Source organism: Bombyx mori, chromosome 15, assembly GCF_030269925.1.
Source record: "Bombyx mori chromosome 15, ASM3026992v2".
NCBI classification, from domain to species: Eukaryota; Metazoa; Arthropoda; class Insecta; order Lepidoptera; family Bombycidae; genus Bombyx; species Bombyx mori.
In genome coordinates, this window is record NC_085121.1 from 9,997,717 (window position 1) to 10,017,500 (window position 19,784).

At 37.0% G+C, this 19,784-nt stretch overlaps 2 protein-coding genes across 5 annotated transcripts; both read right to left on the reverse strand.

The window, feature by feature from the left end:
• Positions 1-2,203: 2,203 nt before the first annotated feature.
• Positions 2,204-4,622, reverse strand: Glpq (glycerophosphoryl diester phosphodiesterase; the record flags this gene model as incomplete). Its single annotated transcript, NM_001043518.1, is given in 2 exon segments — positions 2,204-4,031; positions 4,569-4,622. A coding segment is annotated over 1 exon segment (1,119 nt). The 3' UTR covers positions 2,204-2,903.
• Positions 4,623-8,720: 4,098 nt separating this feature from the next.
• On the reverse strand, positions 8,721-16,309 carry LOC101740291 (uncharacterized). 4 transcript variants are annotated; one of them, XM_021349579.3, is made up of 2 exons: positions 16,193-16,309; positions 8,721-10,346 (listed from the first exon to the last, which is right to left on the reverse strand). In XM_021349579.3, the coding sequence occupies exons 1-2, from the start codon at positions 16,207-16,209 to the stop codon at positions 9,203-9,205; spliced, it is 1,161 nt and encodes a 386-aa protein (XP_021205254.1). In that variant the 5' UTR covers positions 16,210-16,309; the 3' UTR covers positions 8,721-9,202. The 4 variants fall into 4 exon arrangements, with proteins under 4 accessions (XP_021205254.1, XP_012548040.1, XP_004928458.1 ...); XM_012692586.4 differs by lacking the exon at positions 16,193-16,309 and adding an exon at positions 15,469-15,581; XM_004928401.5 differs by lacking the exon at positions 16,193-16,309 and adding an exon at positions 10,691-10,845.
• Positions 16,310-19,784: the final 3,475 nt, after the last annotated feature.

Genomic DNA, 19,784 nt, shown 5'->3' on the forward strand with positions numbered 1-19,784 from the left:
ACATATTATTATGTAAGTAGCTCCGTATCATGTAACGTGAACCATGTTTACGAGTGCCCTGTTATTGAGAATGTTCATGACACGGGTGAGCCGCGTGTTTCTTAGCGAAAAATAAAAACAGCATACACTCGAGAGCAATGAATCCGGGTCACTTAAAAAAACCTATAAATCTTGGAAACTAAGAATGCTAGCTTAATAAAATAAATTGTGTTTAGTAGCCAATTAGATACTTCTTAAATTAAGGTATTAAAACTTCTTAGCTATTCCAAGGTTATGTTATAAAAAAATCTAATTTGAAAAAGGGAATGTAACTACGAAATTACTGCATTTGATTTTGCTTTTATTTCTAACTAGCGACCCGCCCTCGCTTCGCTTCGGAAACATTAAAACACAAATGAAATAAAAAATAAATAAAAAAATAAATAAAAAAAAGTAGCCTATGTTCATCAGGGACAATGTCGGCTTCTAATGGAAAAAGAATTTTTCAAATCGGTCCAGTAGTTTCGGAGCCTATTCGAAACAAACAAACAAACAAATCTTTCCTCTTTATAATATTAGTATAGATGTCATTTAAGTAGGTATATAAACCATATTGATAGTGTTCAATATTTATTATTCAACCTGTAAACATGTCGCTTACAACTGAAGAATGCATCGGAATCCTCACAATGCTGGTAACCGCCGGAGTCAGCGCGATACAGCCAGGACTGTCGGTGTGTCAACAGTACAAAGAGTTCTCCGACGTTACGAGGAGGGAACGCGAGGAGTGAAGTTTTGTGATTTGCTTTATTTTGTCTATTTAGCGTTTCTTCGGGTTTAAATGTGTAATAAGGGTGGTTTATTAACTGTTTAGTGGGTATATGTGAAAGTGCACAAATGTGGGAAAATGAAACAAAGCCGCTGAACGTAACTTCTCGGGATCCTCCAAAAAGTCCACTGACAAAGTCTAAGTAAATAACCACCATTTTACTGAGATTATATTATTATTTCATCCCATATCATCTCATCTCATTTTATTTAATTTCATGACAATTGATTAAGTTTCCTTCGTTTTTTATTATTCATAAACTAGAAATAATTAGAACGGCGAATTATTAAAATCTTATTACTTAACGCTGGCTAATATACAAACCATGCCGGAGCCAATAACTAAAAAAGAAGAAGAAGACGTTACGAGGAAACTGACTCTAACTTACGTAGACCAGGAACAGGCAGAACAAGGTGTACCACAGCACGAGATGAGCGATACTTGGTGAGCACCATGCTTCGTAATCGCTTTCTTACAAGAACTGAACTAACAAATCAGTTTCGACGCCTCAGAGGAAGTATCCCAAGCGCATGGACAGTAAGACGACGAATTGCTGAAGCTAACTTGAAACCACTTAGACCTGCAAATGGTCGTAAACTGGAGCGTGGTGTTCCTATTTCAAGACTACGATATGCTCAGAACTATTTAAATTGGACTATTGAATATTTGTCGAAAGTTGTTATGTTCTCCGACGAATCAAAATTTGTGCTCTACAAGCACGATGGAAGATACAGAGTGTGTAGAAAACCAGGGGAAAAGATTCAAGAAAGCATGCATAGAGGAAAAAGTAGCCTACGGTGGTGGGTCTGTAGGTACTTGTATGGGCCGCAGTTTCGTCTGAGAGTCGCATAGAATTGGTGTTCATAGAAAACGGTTATTTAACTAGCGTAAGATATGTGCATGAAATCCTTATTGAACACGTTCGGCCATTTATAGTCAATTTGGGTGAGGATGCTTTTTGCATTATAATGCCCGACCTCATACAGGTTTCATTGTGAATGACTGCTTACAAGAGACGAAGATTACTCGTATGGAGTGGCCAGCACGCAGCGCGGATATCAATCCGATCGTGTTTTTTTTGCTTAGGTGGGTTTGTACGAGCTCACAGCCCACCTGGTGTTAAGTGGTTACTGTAGTCCATAGACATCCACAATGTAAATGCACTACCCATCTTGAGATATAAGTTCTAAGGTCTCAAGTATAGTTACAATAAAGTTAGAGCATGCATGGGACAAGGTAGGGAGATGCGTAAAACAACGAAACCCTCTCTCAATCACGCTTCGTGAGCTCAAAATTGCTCTCACAGAGGAATGGGAGGATATTTAGCAAAATCGTATAAGAAACTTGGTGTACAGCATACCAAACCGCGTAAACGCAGTAATTGAAACACGAGGAGGCAATACAAAGTATTAATATTTAAGAAAATCATATTGTTGTACAATTTCCTATTTTGGTTTTAAGGCGAGATCAGCAGTTTTTTTTAAAGTAATTTTTAATAAATAAAATGTAGTGACTTATTAATTTTATTACTTTCATTTAAGGGGTGTTATATTGTCTATTAAACACCGTTTATTTTATTAAGCTAGCATTCTTAGTTTCCAAGATTTATAGGTTTCCTTAGGTGACCCACTTTCATTGCTCTCGATTATCTATTATATATAAATGAATTGTTGTTCGTTAGTCTCGCTAAAACACGAGAACGGCTGTACCGATTTGGCTAATTTTGGTCTTGATTTATTTGTGGAGGTCCAGAGAAGGTTTAAAAGGTAGATAAATATGAAAATGCTCGAAATTAAATAAAATATCAATTTTGTTTTTCCTTTGATGTGTCCCCCGTCGGACGGATTCCTTTTGTTTGTTTTAAGTTTATTTTATACAAAAGCTTAGGTTTTTTATTTATAGATTGAGGCACTACGAAGTCTGCCGGGTCAGCTAGTATTTCATAATATTAAAAAGTGAATATTTAACGTAATTAAAAAAAAAAAGGTTATTTTATTAGGTTACTTTAAACAAATAGAAATTAACAACATTGTACCGTAGGTAGGTTTTTAACTATTTATTTTCCATTATCATTTCGGTGCCAGTTCAAGTCTTACTATTTCAAACAAGGTCCTCGAAGACGAGCCACTCTGTCCGGCTGATCTGAGAACAGACCATCGATCCCTGCATCCAAATACGCTCTTAATTCAGCTTCGAAATCTCCACTATTCGATTCTGATTCATTACTCCGGAATTCCGTTGGTAGAAATGCGTTCTCGGCGCGAAATGTATACGGGTGGACCTTAAGGCCTGCTTCATGTGCATCGTCTACAAATGTAGTCTTAGCACCTAATCGATTGTCTGTATCGCGGGGAATTATGTAGCTTTTGTCAGGACCGGCTGCGTGTGCGTATTTGGCGACTTCCTTCAAGCCTTCTTGTGAAGCCATTTCTCCATACGTAAGATTAGTTCCCAGTTCTAGTTGGTCGAAAGGCTGTAGAGATTTATCACTCTCGAATAGTTGTAACAAACGAAGCCTGGTCTTTGTTTTAAGTTCTTTTAAATTGGTAACTTCGAACGATTGAATATAAACCGGTGCGGATGGGTCACGGTATCCGTTTTTATGGAGTATGTTCACAACAGGCTCCTCCATTGCCAGACCTAGTTTCTTAAAATGTGTGCTATGTTTTATTTCTGGATAAATTCCAATAGTTCTTTTTTGACTTTTTTGCAGACCTTTCGCCAGACTAATGATTTCTTGAAACGTAGGAATCGTGAAGGTGCCATCCATACGTGCGTTGCCAGCTCTGATATCTGGTATGCGTTCTCTAGCTCGTAACGTTTTTATTTCGGCCAGTGTAAAATCTTCCGTGAACCAACCGGTGATAGCAGATCCGTCCACTGTTTGAGTCCGGTTGCGTGTAGCGAATTCAATACGACTTGCGACGTCGGTTGTCAAACTCAGTTCGTTGTCATGTCGGGCCACAAGTACCCCGTCTTTCGTCATTACCAGATCAGGTTCGATGTAATCAGCTCCCATGGTTATACTGAGAGCATAAGAACCTAGGGTGTGTTCGGGGACATATCCGCTGGCTCCGCGGTGGGCAATGATTAGTGGCGAACAGAAATCTGAGTTTAAGAATTCAGAATTGAAATCAAGGTTCTCATTTACTGGAATTCCAAAAGTGATCCCCACGGTGCTAAAGGAAAGCACCAACAGCCCGAAGATTTTCATATTGCTAACCTGTTGGAAGAAGAATTTTTTTATTTTCCTTTTCAAATGTAATAAGAATAAATGTGATTGAATAGATGGTATCGACGGACAAGTATAAATATGTACATGAAATTGTTTCCAGATTTTTTTCAATATTAACAAGATAAACGATACAAATAATTAATTCATGATAAAGTTCACAAAGATGCATTTTCTTAATAGTAAGCACCGTGACCTTTTTACATTGCATAAAAGCCAAGGCTAAAATCATTATGCGATAATGAATAAGAAACGTAATCATTCATAACAATAAACAATTTTAACTAACATTCAAAATGCTCAGTAATGTTTGTAGTATACCTACATAATATGTATATCAGGATTTATTTTTAAAATTATCTATTAATTGCCTTATACACAAAATACGAAACGTACCTATACATAATAAATAAATAAAAATGTAAACAAATAATTCTGTGACGTTTTGATGAACGTGTGAAAGTATAATTACTTTTAATAAACCATAATACAACAATATTTTTTTTTATCTTTTTTCTTGTGACTTACCCAAATATCCGTGAGAGAACACACAAAAAAATACTGTCACTAAACTAAACAGATCTGTGTAGCTGGTATCGATTGACAGATATCTCGCGATTTACTCCATCCGAGTGGTACAAGTACAGACGTTAAATAAAGTGTATGAGACAGGAAAAATATTTTTCGAGGTCGCGCATGAAACGCACACGAGGAAAAGTGATGTCAATATACACGAGTAATTCATATAAATACAGGTTTATTAAATTACATTTAAAGTAGCGATGAGTATTTTCTATAATTAAAGGAAGTTTTTCGTTTAGACTCACCAATGCAGTTTTCTGAATTAATTTAAAGAATTCATTTAAAGAGCAAAGAAAGAAATTTTATTAACCGACTTCAAAAAAGGAGGATGTTCTCAATTCGACTGTATCTTATCTTATACCTTTAAACGAGCAATTCTTGTATATATATTATATATAATCTGAATCTCGAAAACGGCTCCAACGATTTTCATAAAATTTTGTATACAAGGGATTTCGGGGGCGATAAATCGATCTAGCTACGATTTATTTTCAGAAAATGTTGTTTTATTCGTCTTTTCAATAATCAACTTTATCGATAATCAACTTTATGACTCTTCCCGATATCTAATGGCAAATAATAATACTATTTTTCTTAATTGAGAGCAACTAACTGCTTTAAAGACACAATATTTCATCATTTTATGTAATTCGTATTTAAATATAATTTCTAAAAAACAGAATTTATCAAAAAAGTAAATGCTGAGCAGAGCTCGGTCATCGTCTAGTGTTTTTTTATGTTTCTTACCTCATTATTTTTGACTGGGCAAATTGATTTTGATGATTCTTCTTTTATTAGAAAGCTGACGCTTCCCGTGTTGTCCCATTTTAAATTTAGTCCAGTTCTGATAATGGTATCCATGAGAAAACCATATAAGTCTTAAATTTGCATTAAGTACGTGCGCGACAAATAGATGAATAACTCATTAGCTCAATATCACGCCAACCAATTTCGATGATTATTTTTTAGTGTATATTAATTTGTTTTGGAATATCTTTTTTTTCTATTTGAAGTCGGTTTTTTTAAAGTATGTCTATATACAATTATTTAGATATTTATTGTCTGCGACTTTCTATTGATATTCTTCTATTTTTCTTCATTTTTCGTATGATCGATTTATCAATAACTTGATGTATAATTATATTAATAAAATTACATCAGCGGGATATTGACCTGTCCCGTCTTGGAAATTTATTTTAACATTTAACCACGTAAAGGATAATCTAAATATGACCATGTTTAGGTTCATCGTTTACTTAGGAAATATTAAAAATAGTAGGCAGCAGAGAACAATTTTACAGTTTACAAGCAGAAGCACACCGAGCTACTTCGCAGCTCATCTGTGCATAATTTTGAGATGCCCGCTGAGTTTCTCGCCGGATCTTCTTAGCGGGTCGCGATTCCGATCCGATAGTAGATTCATTCGCGAAGCAGCTGCTCTTGAGTTAGGTCTTCATATAATAGATCTCAGTATAGTTCCAACGGTTGCCCCACCCTTCAAACTGAAACGCATTACTGCTTCACGGCAGAAACAGGCAGGGCGGTGGTACCTACCCGCGCGGACTCACAAGAGGTCCTACCACCAGTAAACTTGAGACCTTAGAACTTATATCTCAAGATGGGTGGCGCATTTACGTTGTGGATGTCTATGGGCTCCAGTAACCACTTAACACCGGGTGGGTTGTGAGGTCGTCCACCCATCTAAGCCATAAAAAAATAATTACAGACACAAAACTATTTTTACGGCTTAATCTCGCATTTATTAATTTGAATTATATTCTTTTCGGCCATTCGAATACTTCATTTTCGCGATAGACTAAGATGCTATTAGATTTTTGTTACTAGAAGTTATTCATTAACGTTAGACACGAGAAAATTTATGAGAACATTCCAACTTAGTATTTCAATTAAAATTGACACAGAGGTTTCTACTGTGAACATAGAATATTAAAACGTTAATCTACCACTAAAATTACTAAGAACTATTAAAATAAACTCTAAAGTACCAGTGTCTTTTTCTGCTATTATCCTCTTTTTTATTATGTGAATAAAACCGTCGTGATTTTTACAAAACTCGATATCGCTACTGAATTATAAATTTAAGTGATCGTTGTATTCGTATTACAAGCATGTACATATAAATGAATAAAATCTATGGTAATTTTTCCATTCTATAATACGTAAATACCTACATAACGTCAATGCTGGTTTAAACATTTCCAACCTCAGTATATTTTCTAAAACACATTTATTTCTCAAGATTCAGTAAACAATAAGTTCTTCTATTATATCGTATCTTTTCCTTCGTGACAATAAAAATTTCAATGCCGTTATCAATATGACATTTAAACTAGTGTACAAAATCAATAGGTTCGTATTACTGTTCAGATAGCACAATATATGGAATGATCAGGCGCCCTCAAAATTATATACAGGGTGTCCCAGAAGAATGGATAATCTTGAAGCACCTCGTAGTAGAGCTATTGGGGGACACAAAATAAAAACAAAAATAAACCTCTGGTAGTACCCAAATTACGCATTTTTAAAAAAAACTTGATATTTTCCATACTGCTGTGCGTTTCTGGAACAGCTACAAATAAATCAAATCCATAGGCGTTTTGGTCTTATAATATTCTACAAGGACTATACTAAGGAATATGCAGGAAATCGTTTGAGTAGCTAGTGTAATTTTTTATACAAGTTAATCTGAACTTTAATTCTAATCATGAAGTTTGGTATTTTTTCATTATTTTTAATTTGGGTACTACCTAAGAATTTTTATTATTTATTTTTTTTGAGTTCCCAATAGGTCTACTATGAGGTGTTTCAGGATTATCCATTCTTTCTGGGACACCCCGTATATACTGGTGACCGGAATTTCCCAGAGTAATGTAGCTCTAACTTTGTTTATTCATTTTATTGGTTTCCTCTTTCGCGCATGTGATTCATATTTAACAATGGGATTTCTAAAGCATCAGCTAACAGGATCAAACAAAAACAAAGTTTTTATTTAATTTAATATGAAGGAAGGATTATTAGTGGCCTGAAGGCCTTTCAAGTTTCACCAGAACAGGTGGCTACCGGACTACCGAATCGGAATCGCAACCCGCTGAGAAGATCCGGCGAGAATCTCAGCGGGCTGATGGATGGGTTAGGTTGCACGTCCAACTCTTTGCCGAGTTCGACGAGTACGGTTACGAGAATCCCTAAGCCTGCTCCTAGTGTCAGCTGTACTGAAAGCGTCTAATAGGTCTGATGGATCCGTAAGGACGTGAAAAAAAAAAGTTTGATTTCTTCACGTTCGCTCATAGTCAGTATCCATTACTCCCAAGGTTATTATTATTATTCCAAACATTTTATAACATACTTTCTATAATCTATATGGTTAAGTTAGGTTGTTTACCTTTTTTTTCCTACTTAAGCTGATAGCCTTGAGAGGCTATTTCAGCGTAACCTTAACCAGTACCTAGGTGAGCTCACGGAGCTCAAACCTGACGACGTTGCTAACACGAACCCTAGCAAGAGCCGTGCTTCGCGGAATCTACCACCGGATCGGAAACGCGACCCACTGAGAAGATCCGGCGAGAAACTCAGTGGGTTGTGTCTGTGGGTTAATTTACTTGTCGAGCCCTTCGTCGCAAGCGACGGGTTCGACGAGAACTATGACCGGTGCTTGAGGTACATAAGGCACCTACTTGAGGCACCGTAAGTGGATCGGGAGGATCCGAAATGACGTGTTTTTGACGTGTTTTCCATTCTGTCCGCAGAATCAGGAATGTAGTTACCGGCGGCCACGATGAGAGGGTTCTCGTGTCGTGCCGCTTTGTCGAAGTGGCGTATTGATGCCAACTGTAGATACTAACGGACTCTAGATCCAGGTCATCATGCAGGTCGATGTTCCTGACAAACCACGAGGCTCCGACGGCTATCCTGCAAAAACGGGATTGAATAACTTGGAGTGGTTTTAAGCCAGTGCGGGCCGCATGAGCCGATACTACACTTGCATAGGTCATGACGGGGAGTATGCAAGTTTTGTAGGTGTTGTTTACCACTGTGTGGTGTCGACACTAGATTGGAACTCTTAGCGATAGAAAAAAATTTATTGAACATTAAAATACAATTTATTACCACTTAATTTTATAGTCAAGTGTACAATGTGTATTGAGATAAACTTTGTGTGTGACGTACTGGTGTATCAAAGATGTTTCATCAACCACGCGGGTAGTCTCGTGCGCTGAGCACAGATAAGAGTAAGTAAGTGCTACACGAGTCTATTTGTGTCACGAACTTTTCCTCTTCAAATAATATCTTCACTGTACTTCACTGCTCGTATAGCACGAGTCGATAGGAGTGATAAAAACAATTATCAGTACTTAACATTTTTTCGTATACACAATAAGCACGTGTCCTTGGCATTTAAATTAAAGATAATTTGTCATTTTGTTTGACTTTTATCAACGCATAATTGTGTTCTTAAGACAATAAGAGGATTATCTATTAACACTTAATTACTTCACGTGTGGTAATGTCATATATGTACATTATTTTTCACGTAGGCGTCCTCGGAAAGAAAATGAAAATCACTCGCAGGGCCCTCTAACTTGAACAGAGATATCAGGTTGATCAGAAAACATGCCGTCTATTCCTGTACTCAGAAATGCTTTGAGTTCACCTCTAAAATTTCCGATTGCTGATGGCGAAGGATCATCGCTTTGTAGTTCTGCGGGCAGGTAGAGATTTTCGGCGCGAAACGTGTATGGATGCACTTTTAAATTGACTGAGTGGGCATCACGAACAAAACTGGTTGGTTGACCTAGCCTGTTATTTTCGTCACGAGGTATGATATATGATTTTTCAGGTCCAACTGCATAAGCGTACCTTGCGATGTCACGTAGGCCCTCAGGAGTAGCCATATCGCCATATGTAAGATCAGAACCAAGTTGTACCTGATCATATGGCTGGGCTGTTTTTCTTCCTCCAAGCAGTTGTATTAACCTGATACCAGTAATCTGACTCAATTCTTTTAGATTAGTGACTTCGAACGATTGAATATAAATGGGAGCTTCAGGTCCCGTGTATCCGTTTTCGTGAAGTAGATCTACTAATGGTTTTTCCATAGCGAGACCCAGATGTTGAAAGTGGGTAGAATGTTTGATTTCTGGGTAGATACCAATACGTCGTCCGTAACTTATTTCCATGCCTTTTGCTAGATCAATAATTTCTTGCATAGTGGGGATTTCAAAGCTGCCGTCCATTCTAACGTTACCCGGGCGTATTTCTGGTATACGTTCTATAGCACGCAACATTTTGATTTCAGCAAGAGTGAAGTCTTCTGTAAACCAACCTCTAACTAACGTCCCGTCGACGTACTGCGTCCGATATCTAGTAGCAAATTGTGGATGCTCTGCGACATCAGTAGTCAATCCTAGTTCATTGTCATGTCTCGCTATTAGATGCCCGTCTTTCGTCATAACGACATCCGGTTCTATGTATTCAGAGCCCATTGCAATAGCAAGAGCGTAAGCGCCGAGAGTATGTTCTGGTACGTAGCCACTGGCTCCACGGTGAGCGATAATGAGCGGCTGACAGAAATCTGCGTCATAATCAATTGAGGAAGATCCTGGATTTCTGTTAAGGGTGAAGGCCAGTATGGCAGTTATACCACCGGCGCATAATACTCCAAGTAGTAACCATAGAGCTATTACACGGCCCCGCATTGCATATCTGTTGACAAGTTCATATTCATTAACTAAACGACAATTCAACAACGTTTTAGTAATTACTAAATCAATAAAAATAAATATGTAGACATTAATTTAAAATGCGAAGATGTTTGAAACAAAAATCAATACTGTATTCCTCAATTTCATTTCACTGCGGGTTGAAATTATATGCTAATTATTCTGGCATTGTTAAAGTAATTTCCTACATAAAGTATGTTTATTTGCATGTTGCACTATACTTCGCTATTAAAACATACCGTTCATAAGCACTACTACAAATAAAACTTGTCTCTGTACAACTATATTTTAATCTAATTGAACACTTTTAATAACAATAATACAGACCGACTACTAACTAACTCATGCGACAAATACACATAAATTCATTTTTCGCTACAACTAAGATGGAAACAAGTAATGTATACTGATTGTAGCGCTTAAGTCAATAATTCTTATTGATTATGTACCGCGATAAGATTTTTTGTGAATTAGGTGTTGTTGTTGATATTTTTGATTACTTACTGTATACCAAATGATATTTCAATACCGGGTACTTTGGAACACAAAAATGGAATAGCGGTTTCATTTATCTACTTTTTTAAGAATAAATTAATATTTTCTAATGATCTAATGATCTTTATTTATGAAGTTGCCGTTCAGTGCACCCATGGCACCATCGATGCATCTCTGCAAACCTTATCAAAACGTCCAAACCTTAGCAAAACTAGAAGTCGGTCGGCGCAAGGTTTATGATGTACGGTTTATGACTCAAAATTCCAACCCTATTAGCTCTTGAAGCTTAGCTGTTGTGCCATATGAGGTCGAACGTAGTCGTAGAAGCAGCGGGGACGAGAAATTATTTAAGGCCGGTCGGAGTTCCGCGAGCTTTCTCACCATCGTGTCCAGTTTCTCACAGTACACATCCGCAGTAATTCTGATGCCATTTGGTAAGAAGCTGATATGAATTATACCGGCACTAACCCACCATACAGTCACCATTGGGTGTATTTGGGTGTGAACTAGCCGGTAACTACATTCCCGATCCTATGGACCCAATGGTAAACAATCGATGTCGCCCAAAACACGTCATTTCGGATCCTCTCAATCCACTAACGGTGCTTTTAGGCACCTCAAGCAATGGTAATCGTACTCATGAACCCGTCGCTTGTGACGAAGGGCTCGGCGAGTAAATTAACCTACAGACAGCCCACTGAGTTTCTCGCCGGATCTTCTCAGTGGATTGCGTTTCCGATCTGGTGGTAGATTCTGCCAAGCACGGCTCTTGCTAGGGTTCGTGTTAGCAACAACGTCAGGTTTGAGCCCTGTGAGCTCACCTACTTGCCCGGTTACGCTGCAATGGTCTCTCAATACCATCAGCTTAGGTAGGAAAAAAAGTGTGAACAAGTGTAATCAAGAAGAATCCGATTTTTCTTCGCCAATCGCAGATCTTCTTTTTTTGCCTGCAGAGCCGGAGTGCCCCAAGGCTCCGTACTTGGTCCGGTCCTCTACAATATTTTACTAGTGAACCACCTCAGTCACCAGAAACAGCTGTAGCAAGCTTTGCCGATGATGCAGCCTTCTTCAGTTGTAGCAGTAATCCTAATGAAGTGACCAGACTGTTGCAAACTCAGCCACGACACATTACCGGAATCAACCTGTGTTAAGTATCTTGGATTTCACCTGGACTAAAGGGTGACATGGAAAGACCACATAAAAACGAGGCGTAACAAAAATAATCTTCGATTTAGAAACCTACTCTGGCTTCACGCTGGACGGTCTGCCTTATCCAACAAGTTAATGGTGTATTGGTCAATAATAAAACCGATCTGGACGTATGGAGTCCAACTGTGGTCGCCAGTCAGCAAATCAAGAATTATGTGCCTCCAGAGAGCTCAAAACAGTATCCTGAGGGTATTCTCGTCGATGCCTTAGTATACTCGAAATTCGGAAATCCACGAGTACCTGAAAATCCCAACCATAATGGATGAAGTTCAACGATTTTCGGACAACTAGAAGAAGAACCGCTTGATAGAGCTGACCAAAACTCGTTGTTCGGTATGCTCTTGCAGCCAAATCCGATTAGAAGACTCAAGGGAGCTGGCGTGCTCTCCTACTAAGGCGAGACGGAGCATTGGCTCTGTCCCTCCGAACCATGACCTTTTGCAACTCACCTGTTTATAATCTTGGTGACAGATAGAAGGTGTTAATGTAAAAAAAATTTTTTTTTTTTCATTCCGACTGATAATTCGGTTCAAAATGCCTTCGTATACCTTAAGGCTTTCGTTGTGCTGGCAATCGTTCAGTTCATGCGGCACCCATTAATTCAGGTCAGGATATTAGAATGAAATATAAACATTTTCTATTGTCATTGGCTCTTGATGAGTGTGCAAAATTTCAAGTTAGTTGGATGCCTTAAAATGTTCAAAGATTCAATTCATGGATTTTTTTCCCTTACCTAATGGCTAGCTTTCGAAGGCTATTTCAGCTACCCAGGGATTGGTATAACTTTTGAAGGTCGTCGTGGCCTAAATGATAAGACGCCCGGTGCATTCGTATTGAGCGTTTCACCGATGTTCGAATCTCAGGCGGGTACCAATTTTTCTAATGAAATACGTACTCAACAAATGTTCACGACTGACTTCCACGGTGAAGGAATAACATCGTGTAATAAAAATCAAACCCGCAAAATTATAATTTGCGTAATTACTGGTGGTAGGAGCTTTTAAGTCCGCACGGGTAGGTACCACCGCCCTGCCTATTTCTGCCGTGAAGCAGTAATGCGTTTCGGTTTGAAGGGTGGTGCAGCCGTTGTGACTATACTGAGGCTTAGAACTTATATCTCAGGTGGGTGGCACATTTACGTTGTAGATGTCTATGGGCTCCAGTTACCACTTAACCCCAGGTGGGCTGTGAGCTCGTCCATCCATCTAGGCAATAAAAAAAAAAGCTGCGCCCTACTACTTTCTAGTTTTCTCAGACCTTATATTTGTTTTTTTTTCACCTATCGCTGGTAGCCTAAGGGCCTATCGTATATACTTAGTCTGGCCATAAATACTGTTACAAAGGAAAACAAAAAAAATACTATGGCAAATAACATTTATTACTTTTACAGTGTGTTAGTTTAATATATAAATATAAAACAATTTAAAGTATAAAAAGCTTATTCGAAGTGGTCTCCATTGGCTGCAATACAGTCCTTTAAACGTTGAGGCCAAAATCAATAGAAGTACGCACTCTTTCCATGGGAAAAATTTTCACTGCCAATCGTACGGATTGTTTTAGGGACTCCAAATTATCATGGCGTTTAGAGCAAGCCGTACTCTCTAAAACTGACCATAAATCATAATCCAGGGGATTAAGATCGGGACTAGACGACGGCCAGTCTTCAGCTCTGATGAAGTCCGAAACGTTCGTTTCCAACTAAAACTGCGTAGACCGAGCTTTATGACCTGGCGCCGAGTCTTGCTGGAAGGACCATCCATGATTATTGAACATGGTGTTGTTAAGGGGCTTCACTACCTTCTCAAGAATGGTATCTTGATACACTTGTGCCGATGTTTTGATACCTTTTTCACAAAAGTATGGCCCAGTCACTCCTTCATAGCTAATACTTCACCAAACCATCACTGAAGTCGGATAGTGCCCACGTTTCACTCTGTCGACTAATTGGGAAGCTTCCTTAGAGCTTTGAGCATAAATACGGTCATTTCGTTTGTTAAAATGTTGCTCAATTGTAAAAATTTTCTCATCCGTAAACAAAATTTTTCTATGACCTCCCTTTGCGTACCGCTTCAGTAGTTGTTTCGATTTTACCACCCTATTCTCTTTTAAATTATCAGTTAAGAAATGACCAGTACGTCTCTTATAGGCTGCCAGTCCTAAGTCATCTTTTAAAATACGCGACATGATTCTAGGTGCTATTTTCATCTCCCGAGATAAAATCTTTTGCTTTCGGACAGGATTTCTTCGAATTCTTTCCCTTACTGCTTTGACCACCTTTTTCGTACGAACACTACGTGGACGGCCAGATCTTTTTCTGTCACAAACAGAGGAGGTCTCATTGCACCTATTAATAGCCCGGTACACAAACATTTTACTAATAGGTACCAAGCGTATGGAGAGTTTTAAAAATTGCATTTGGCTCCATACCTACTTTGTGTAATGCAATCACAGCGATTCGGTTCTCTTTATCACCCCATTCCATTTTAATATCGCAAAATATTGTACAATGTATTGGCGTCAAAATGAGAAAACTCAATGAGCAATCATATAAAAATCACAGATTCCAAATTCAAATATAATATTTTGTTTATTTTTAATTATAACAGTATTTATGGCCAGACTAAGTATATCGTATCGTATATAAGTTGTATCTACCGGTGGATCGAAATCGCGACCCACTGAGAAGATCTGGCGAGAAATTCAGGGGTTTGTATTTATGGATTAAATTAGGATTCATTCAAATATAGATATATAGGTATTAAAATACAGACATACGTACGAAACAATAATAAAGGGTCTTAAAAACAGCTATCAGATAGGTTTGCTTCTGGTCTATGCTAAACTTTGCTAAAGTTATTGTGCCGATTAACACTAGTTCTTTCGATATCCTGAAAACTAGAACATGGCTATAAGCCATTAATGTGCATACAGCAGGTACTAAATACACACCTTAATATTATTTATCTACAGTGTACAATGATCAATTACTGTTTAAACATTGAATTTATTGTATGAAATACATAATTGTTTTGCAAGTTGGTATACTGTTCATATTATAGTTAAATAAAAACTTTTATTAAAAACAAACGCATCCCTCGGGGCTACTATTAAACCCCTCTTTATTTGTTGACATAGAGATTTTATTAACAGGGTTGCCGAATGAAACTAGTAAAATTTTTATTTAAATAGAAAATGCGGCAAAACAGACTGAAAATGGTGGCTTTGATATTTCAATTTGTTAATGACCTAATAAACATGTTGTAGGTATATACTAAAATTACATGATTTTTACATTAACATAACGATATAGTCATGATTTGAATGAATTTATAAATTCAACTCGCCACCTTCTAGACAGCGCGATAAGATAAATTCTTCAAACTACAACTCATCATAATCACCCGTATCCGACTTCTTCGTGTGATGTTGACACTTGCGCGCGCGTGTTTTACTAGTGACTATCCGATGAAAAATATATGACAGTCTGTAAGGCGTGACGGTCGTTCATCATAACAAAATTTAAAAGAAACAATTAGATAAATATTTATTACCTACTTTATTAAAAGATAGCTACGTATTTATTTTATCTACACGCACTGGCCATAAATAGTGTTACAATTAAAAAAAACAACAATATTACGTTCGAATTTGGAACGTCATGCAACAGCGTTTTAAAAAGAATTGCCGACTTAATGCTCAAGGCTGTATAGAAGATTCTCAATTAGTCAATAGGGTACAAGGTAGGCATTATGCGACTTCAGAGATGATTAATTTGGTGGGGTGCTGTCTAATAAGGAGTGAGGCCATATTTTTGTGAAAAAGGTACACAAATCTCTTAATAGTGTCCATAACCAACTAAAATCAAAAAAGCTCAAGCGAGGTTGGAAATTCTCGTTTTCAACTTCATTTAAGCTGAAAACTGACTGTTGTCTGTATTCACTATAACTATCACTATAAAGAACATTATTTATAACTGATACGATTAAGGGCCATGAGAATTGTTCACCCATTATTGAGATTTTTATAAAATGCACAATATGTCAAATCGGGCGCAAGACTGAAATTTACCTTGAAAGTGCGAATATAATTACATAACCAATAGGTAAACGGAGTAAATAAACATACCTTTTTACTGAGACCATATTGTGTATAATTTCGCTCCTTTTTATTGATGCGATTTAACGTGCCAATTCACAAACAATACACATGCTGCCATCTATCGTCAGGCGTGCATCATATTTTCTGAAATATAAATTAACTTTGGTATCGTTCTCTTTCTTAAATTATTATAATAAATATGCTTACAGAGTGCCAACTGTATTCATTTAACGTCTTATATTAAAATTAATGAAAACTACTAAAAATAGCTTAAAAAGATTACCTTAAACTAATATTTAAAATATTACGTCAATTATTCAGTTAATGTATTAAATCATTACCGTCTGTGCTAAATTTTTGTACAGTAACTCAATTTGCAGTACAAAGTGTAGTGTAATAAAGTCAGGAAATGATAATGAGATATTTTACTAAACTAGACACTAGATGGAGCGCGATAGCTCAACACTACAGTTGATGCATGTGTCATGTGATTAACTCTATTAATTAACTAATCTAATTAATTAGGAAACTGAAACGTTTTTTTTGAGAATAGTCAATTTTAGTGCTCATCAAATTGTTGTTATTGACTCTTTTAATGGAATATTTTTAAGGAGTAAACTTAAAAGAAATTATCTGTGGCGAATTTCACTGTCGAGAAAATACGTGCTTTATTCGATGACTCGCCACAATCTGTAAACTAATTTAGTTGGTCGGTAAGTTCGTTCATCATTTAAGTAAAAAAAAAAACAATAATTATAGCAATATCGAGTAGGTAGATCACGGCGTCGATCTCTTATTCGATGCGAAGATGTTTATTTGCACAACAACTTGAAAAAAATTTTTTTTTTCAATAAAACATTAATATTAATGTAAATAGAGGTGTTAACCCTATATCAACGAAACGTTTGAGATATCCCCTAGAGGTATCCCTTGCAAAATTCGTTTGTTTTTTCCGAACACCCTTCGCCACAGTGTGAATCCCGTAATCCGTGTAGATCGAGTTAATAAAGTTTGTCGTTAATCATTATCGTAAGCTGCGAATACGGAATTAGACGCTGATTACAGCAAGGGTGAATAGCTAAGCTGACTTTATTAGGTTTTTAAGATTCACCGGCGTGAATAGATTGACTTGTGACGGCCTTTAATTTTAGGGACGATTCTTGCCAAGTTGCCCGTTTACTGATATTTTTTATAATTTATTATGATTCTGATTTTGAAAGCTTAAATAAATAAATCTTACAATCCTTCCTAATATGTTCCTAAATTTTCAATAGGAAAAAAAACACGAAAATCCGTTTGTAAATTTATGAAGCAAGATCACACAGAAGTGATGTGGATAAGTGGATAATGAGTGGGTTTGTGATCACGGGCGGGGCTGCCACGCCTTCTACAAGGCACATCTTTTATTTTTAAGATAATTGGATTTTTCGATATCTCATATCATCATTTATTGTACAAATATTTAAAAGTTATGAAGTTTTTTTTTTATGGCAAATTAATGTTGATCACATTTATTAGTTACGTATATTTGCAAATGGTAAACCATTATGTCGCTGCTACTCATCTGTCTTCGATCTATTTTTCAGCTCACAGATGTTCATTGCTGGACATAGGCCTCCCCAATGAATTGTTGGGTATCAAATTTCAGTTTTAAATTTAGTACTAGTTATACTAAGATTGTTAGATTACCTATATTATAGTTACGTCAACAAATGTTGTTATAATGACAATAAAACTGGTGACAGAATTATATCATGAATTATATTTTTGTTAATTGGCTCGTTCCAATTCCTCCTTCTCCTATTTTGTATTTTTTTTAGACAGTATATGTGTGTATAGCAGAGGATTGTATAATACACGTCCTTATGGATCCATCAAATCCAATAACCCTTGCATTAGACGCCTTTAGCTCTAACACTAGGAGCAGGCTTAGGGACCCCGAAAATCGTACTCGTCGAACTCGGCAAAGATTTCGACGTGCAACCTAACCTATGCACCAGCCCGCTGAGTTTCTCGCCGGATCTTCTGAGTGGGTCGCGATTCCGATCCGGTATTAGATTCATTCGTGAATCGTGAAGCAGCTACTCTTGAGTTGTTAGATTTCCTTTGGAGGCGCTCGGGTAGCTGTTGGAAAATCCCACCCCTCCTGGCCGAGCCCTTGCTCGTCCACATGTCCTGGTGAAAATAGAAAGGCCTCCGGGCCACCAGTAATCCCTCAATAACAAAAAACAAAAAAAAAACAATTATATAATTTTGTGCTGTGTAAACGATTATAATTTTGCACAACTCTTGTGGTAGGTCAACAGTCACGGTCTCCTCTATGATAAGATCGGGCATGGTTTTCATCAATAGGTCAACTGATCGGACCCGCTACACGTTATTCGAATTAAACAATATCGATTTTTTTTTATGTCGGACGGCAATCACTATAAATATCGAGGTAGAGGCGTACAATCAGACGATCAACACGACACAACAATAATAGCTATTGACGAAATACCACAAACAGAAAACAACAAAGTCGAACTCGGTCGAGACCGTATCGAAACGGCCAAATTAAAATTACATCTAATCGTATTGTAAGCGTGAATTATTAATTTGTTGGCTATTGTCCAGGCATCTTCGATGTTTGTATCAAACGATTATACCGCAGCACTTAAATACTTAGTTTGGTATCGGTTATTCTTACTTAGAATCCTGCTCATTTCAAATACAATTAGAGAATGTTAAACGTTTTGTTTGTATAATAACGAATGGAACATAAACTGTAATGAATAACCATACACATTTTGTCAAATTGACGAGCTCACCAACGGCGGAACCGTTTACCTGATGAACTTAATTCTCAAATGGAATAAGGCATAAAATTCTTCGGTTCGAAAAAGCTTCATTATCCGTGACAATCGACCATCAATCATTCCACAGCTCGCAAAACAATAATCACATTATCATTCTCTCATAATAACAAATGTAGGCCCGAAATGCATAAAGAACCCGCTTTGTAATTTTTTTTTTATTTTATTAAAAATGATTTTGTGAAATATCGTCACAAGGTTGCGCTCCGAACAATGTAAAGTTACGAGCGGTCGTTTTATTTATTGAAATATAAGAAAAAGGACGATCTTGTACGAGATGACATATTGTTAAAGGACCTTATAAAATTATTTGCAATCACGCCATCCGATTCTTGTTACGTAGAAGTAACTTTTGAACGAATCAAAAGTCTCGGATTAATGGATCCAATGGACGTTGTCTAAGAAAAAGTAATTGCCGTCTTCTCATTTTAATAATCATACGGAGGAACCCACTTCAAGAGTGCTATTAATAATGCTTCGAATGAATTTTTCAAATTCCCAAATGTCATCCAGCTTATTAACTGACTTCGTTTTTTGTTTAACTTTTATTTGTTTTGGAAGGAGCGTTTTGGTTTTTGGCGCGGTCGTTCCGACCTTTCGTTTTTTGTCTCGCGTCATGCAATCCCGCCAGATGAATTATTGTTTTGAGTTAATTACTAGCACACTGATGAAGTCTTTTTCTATGAAATCGCTCAATTGTTTGTAGACTCTGTATGATGGACCGTATCAAATTTAATAAACAGACAATGTTAATTAATTTTATT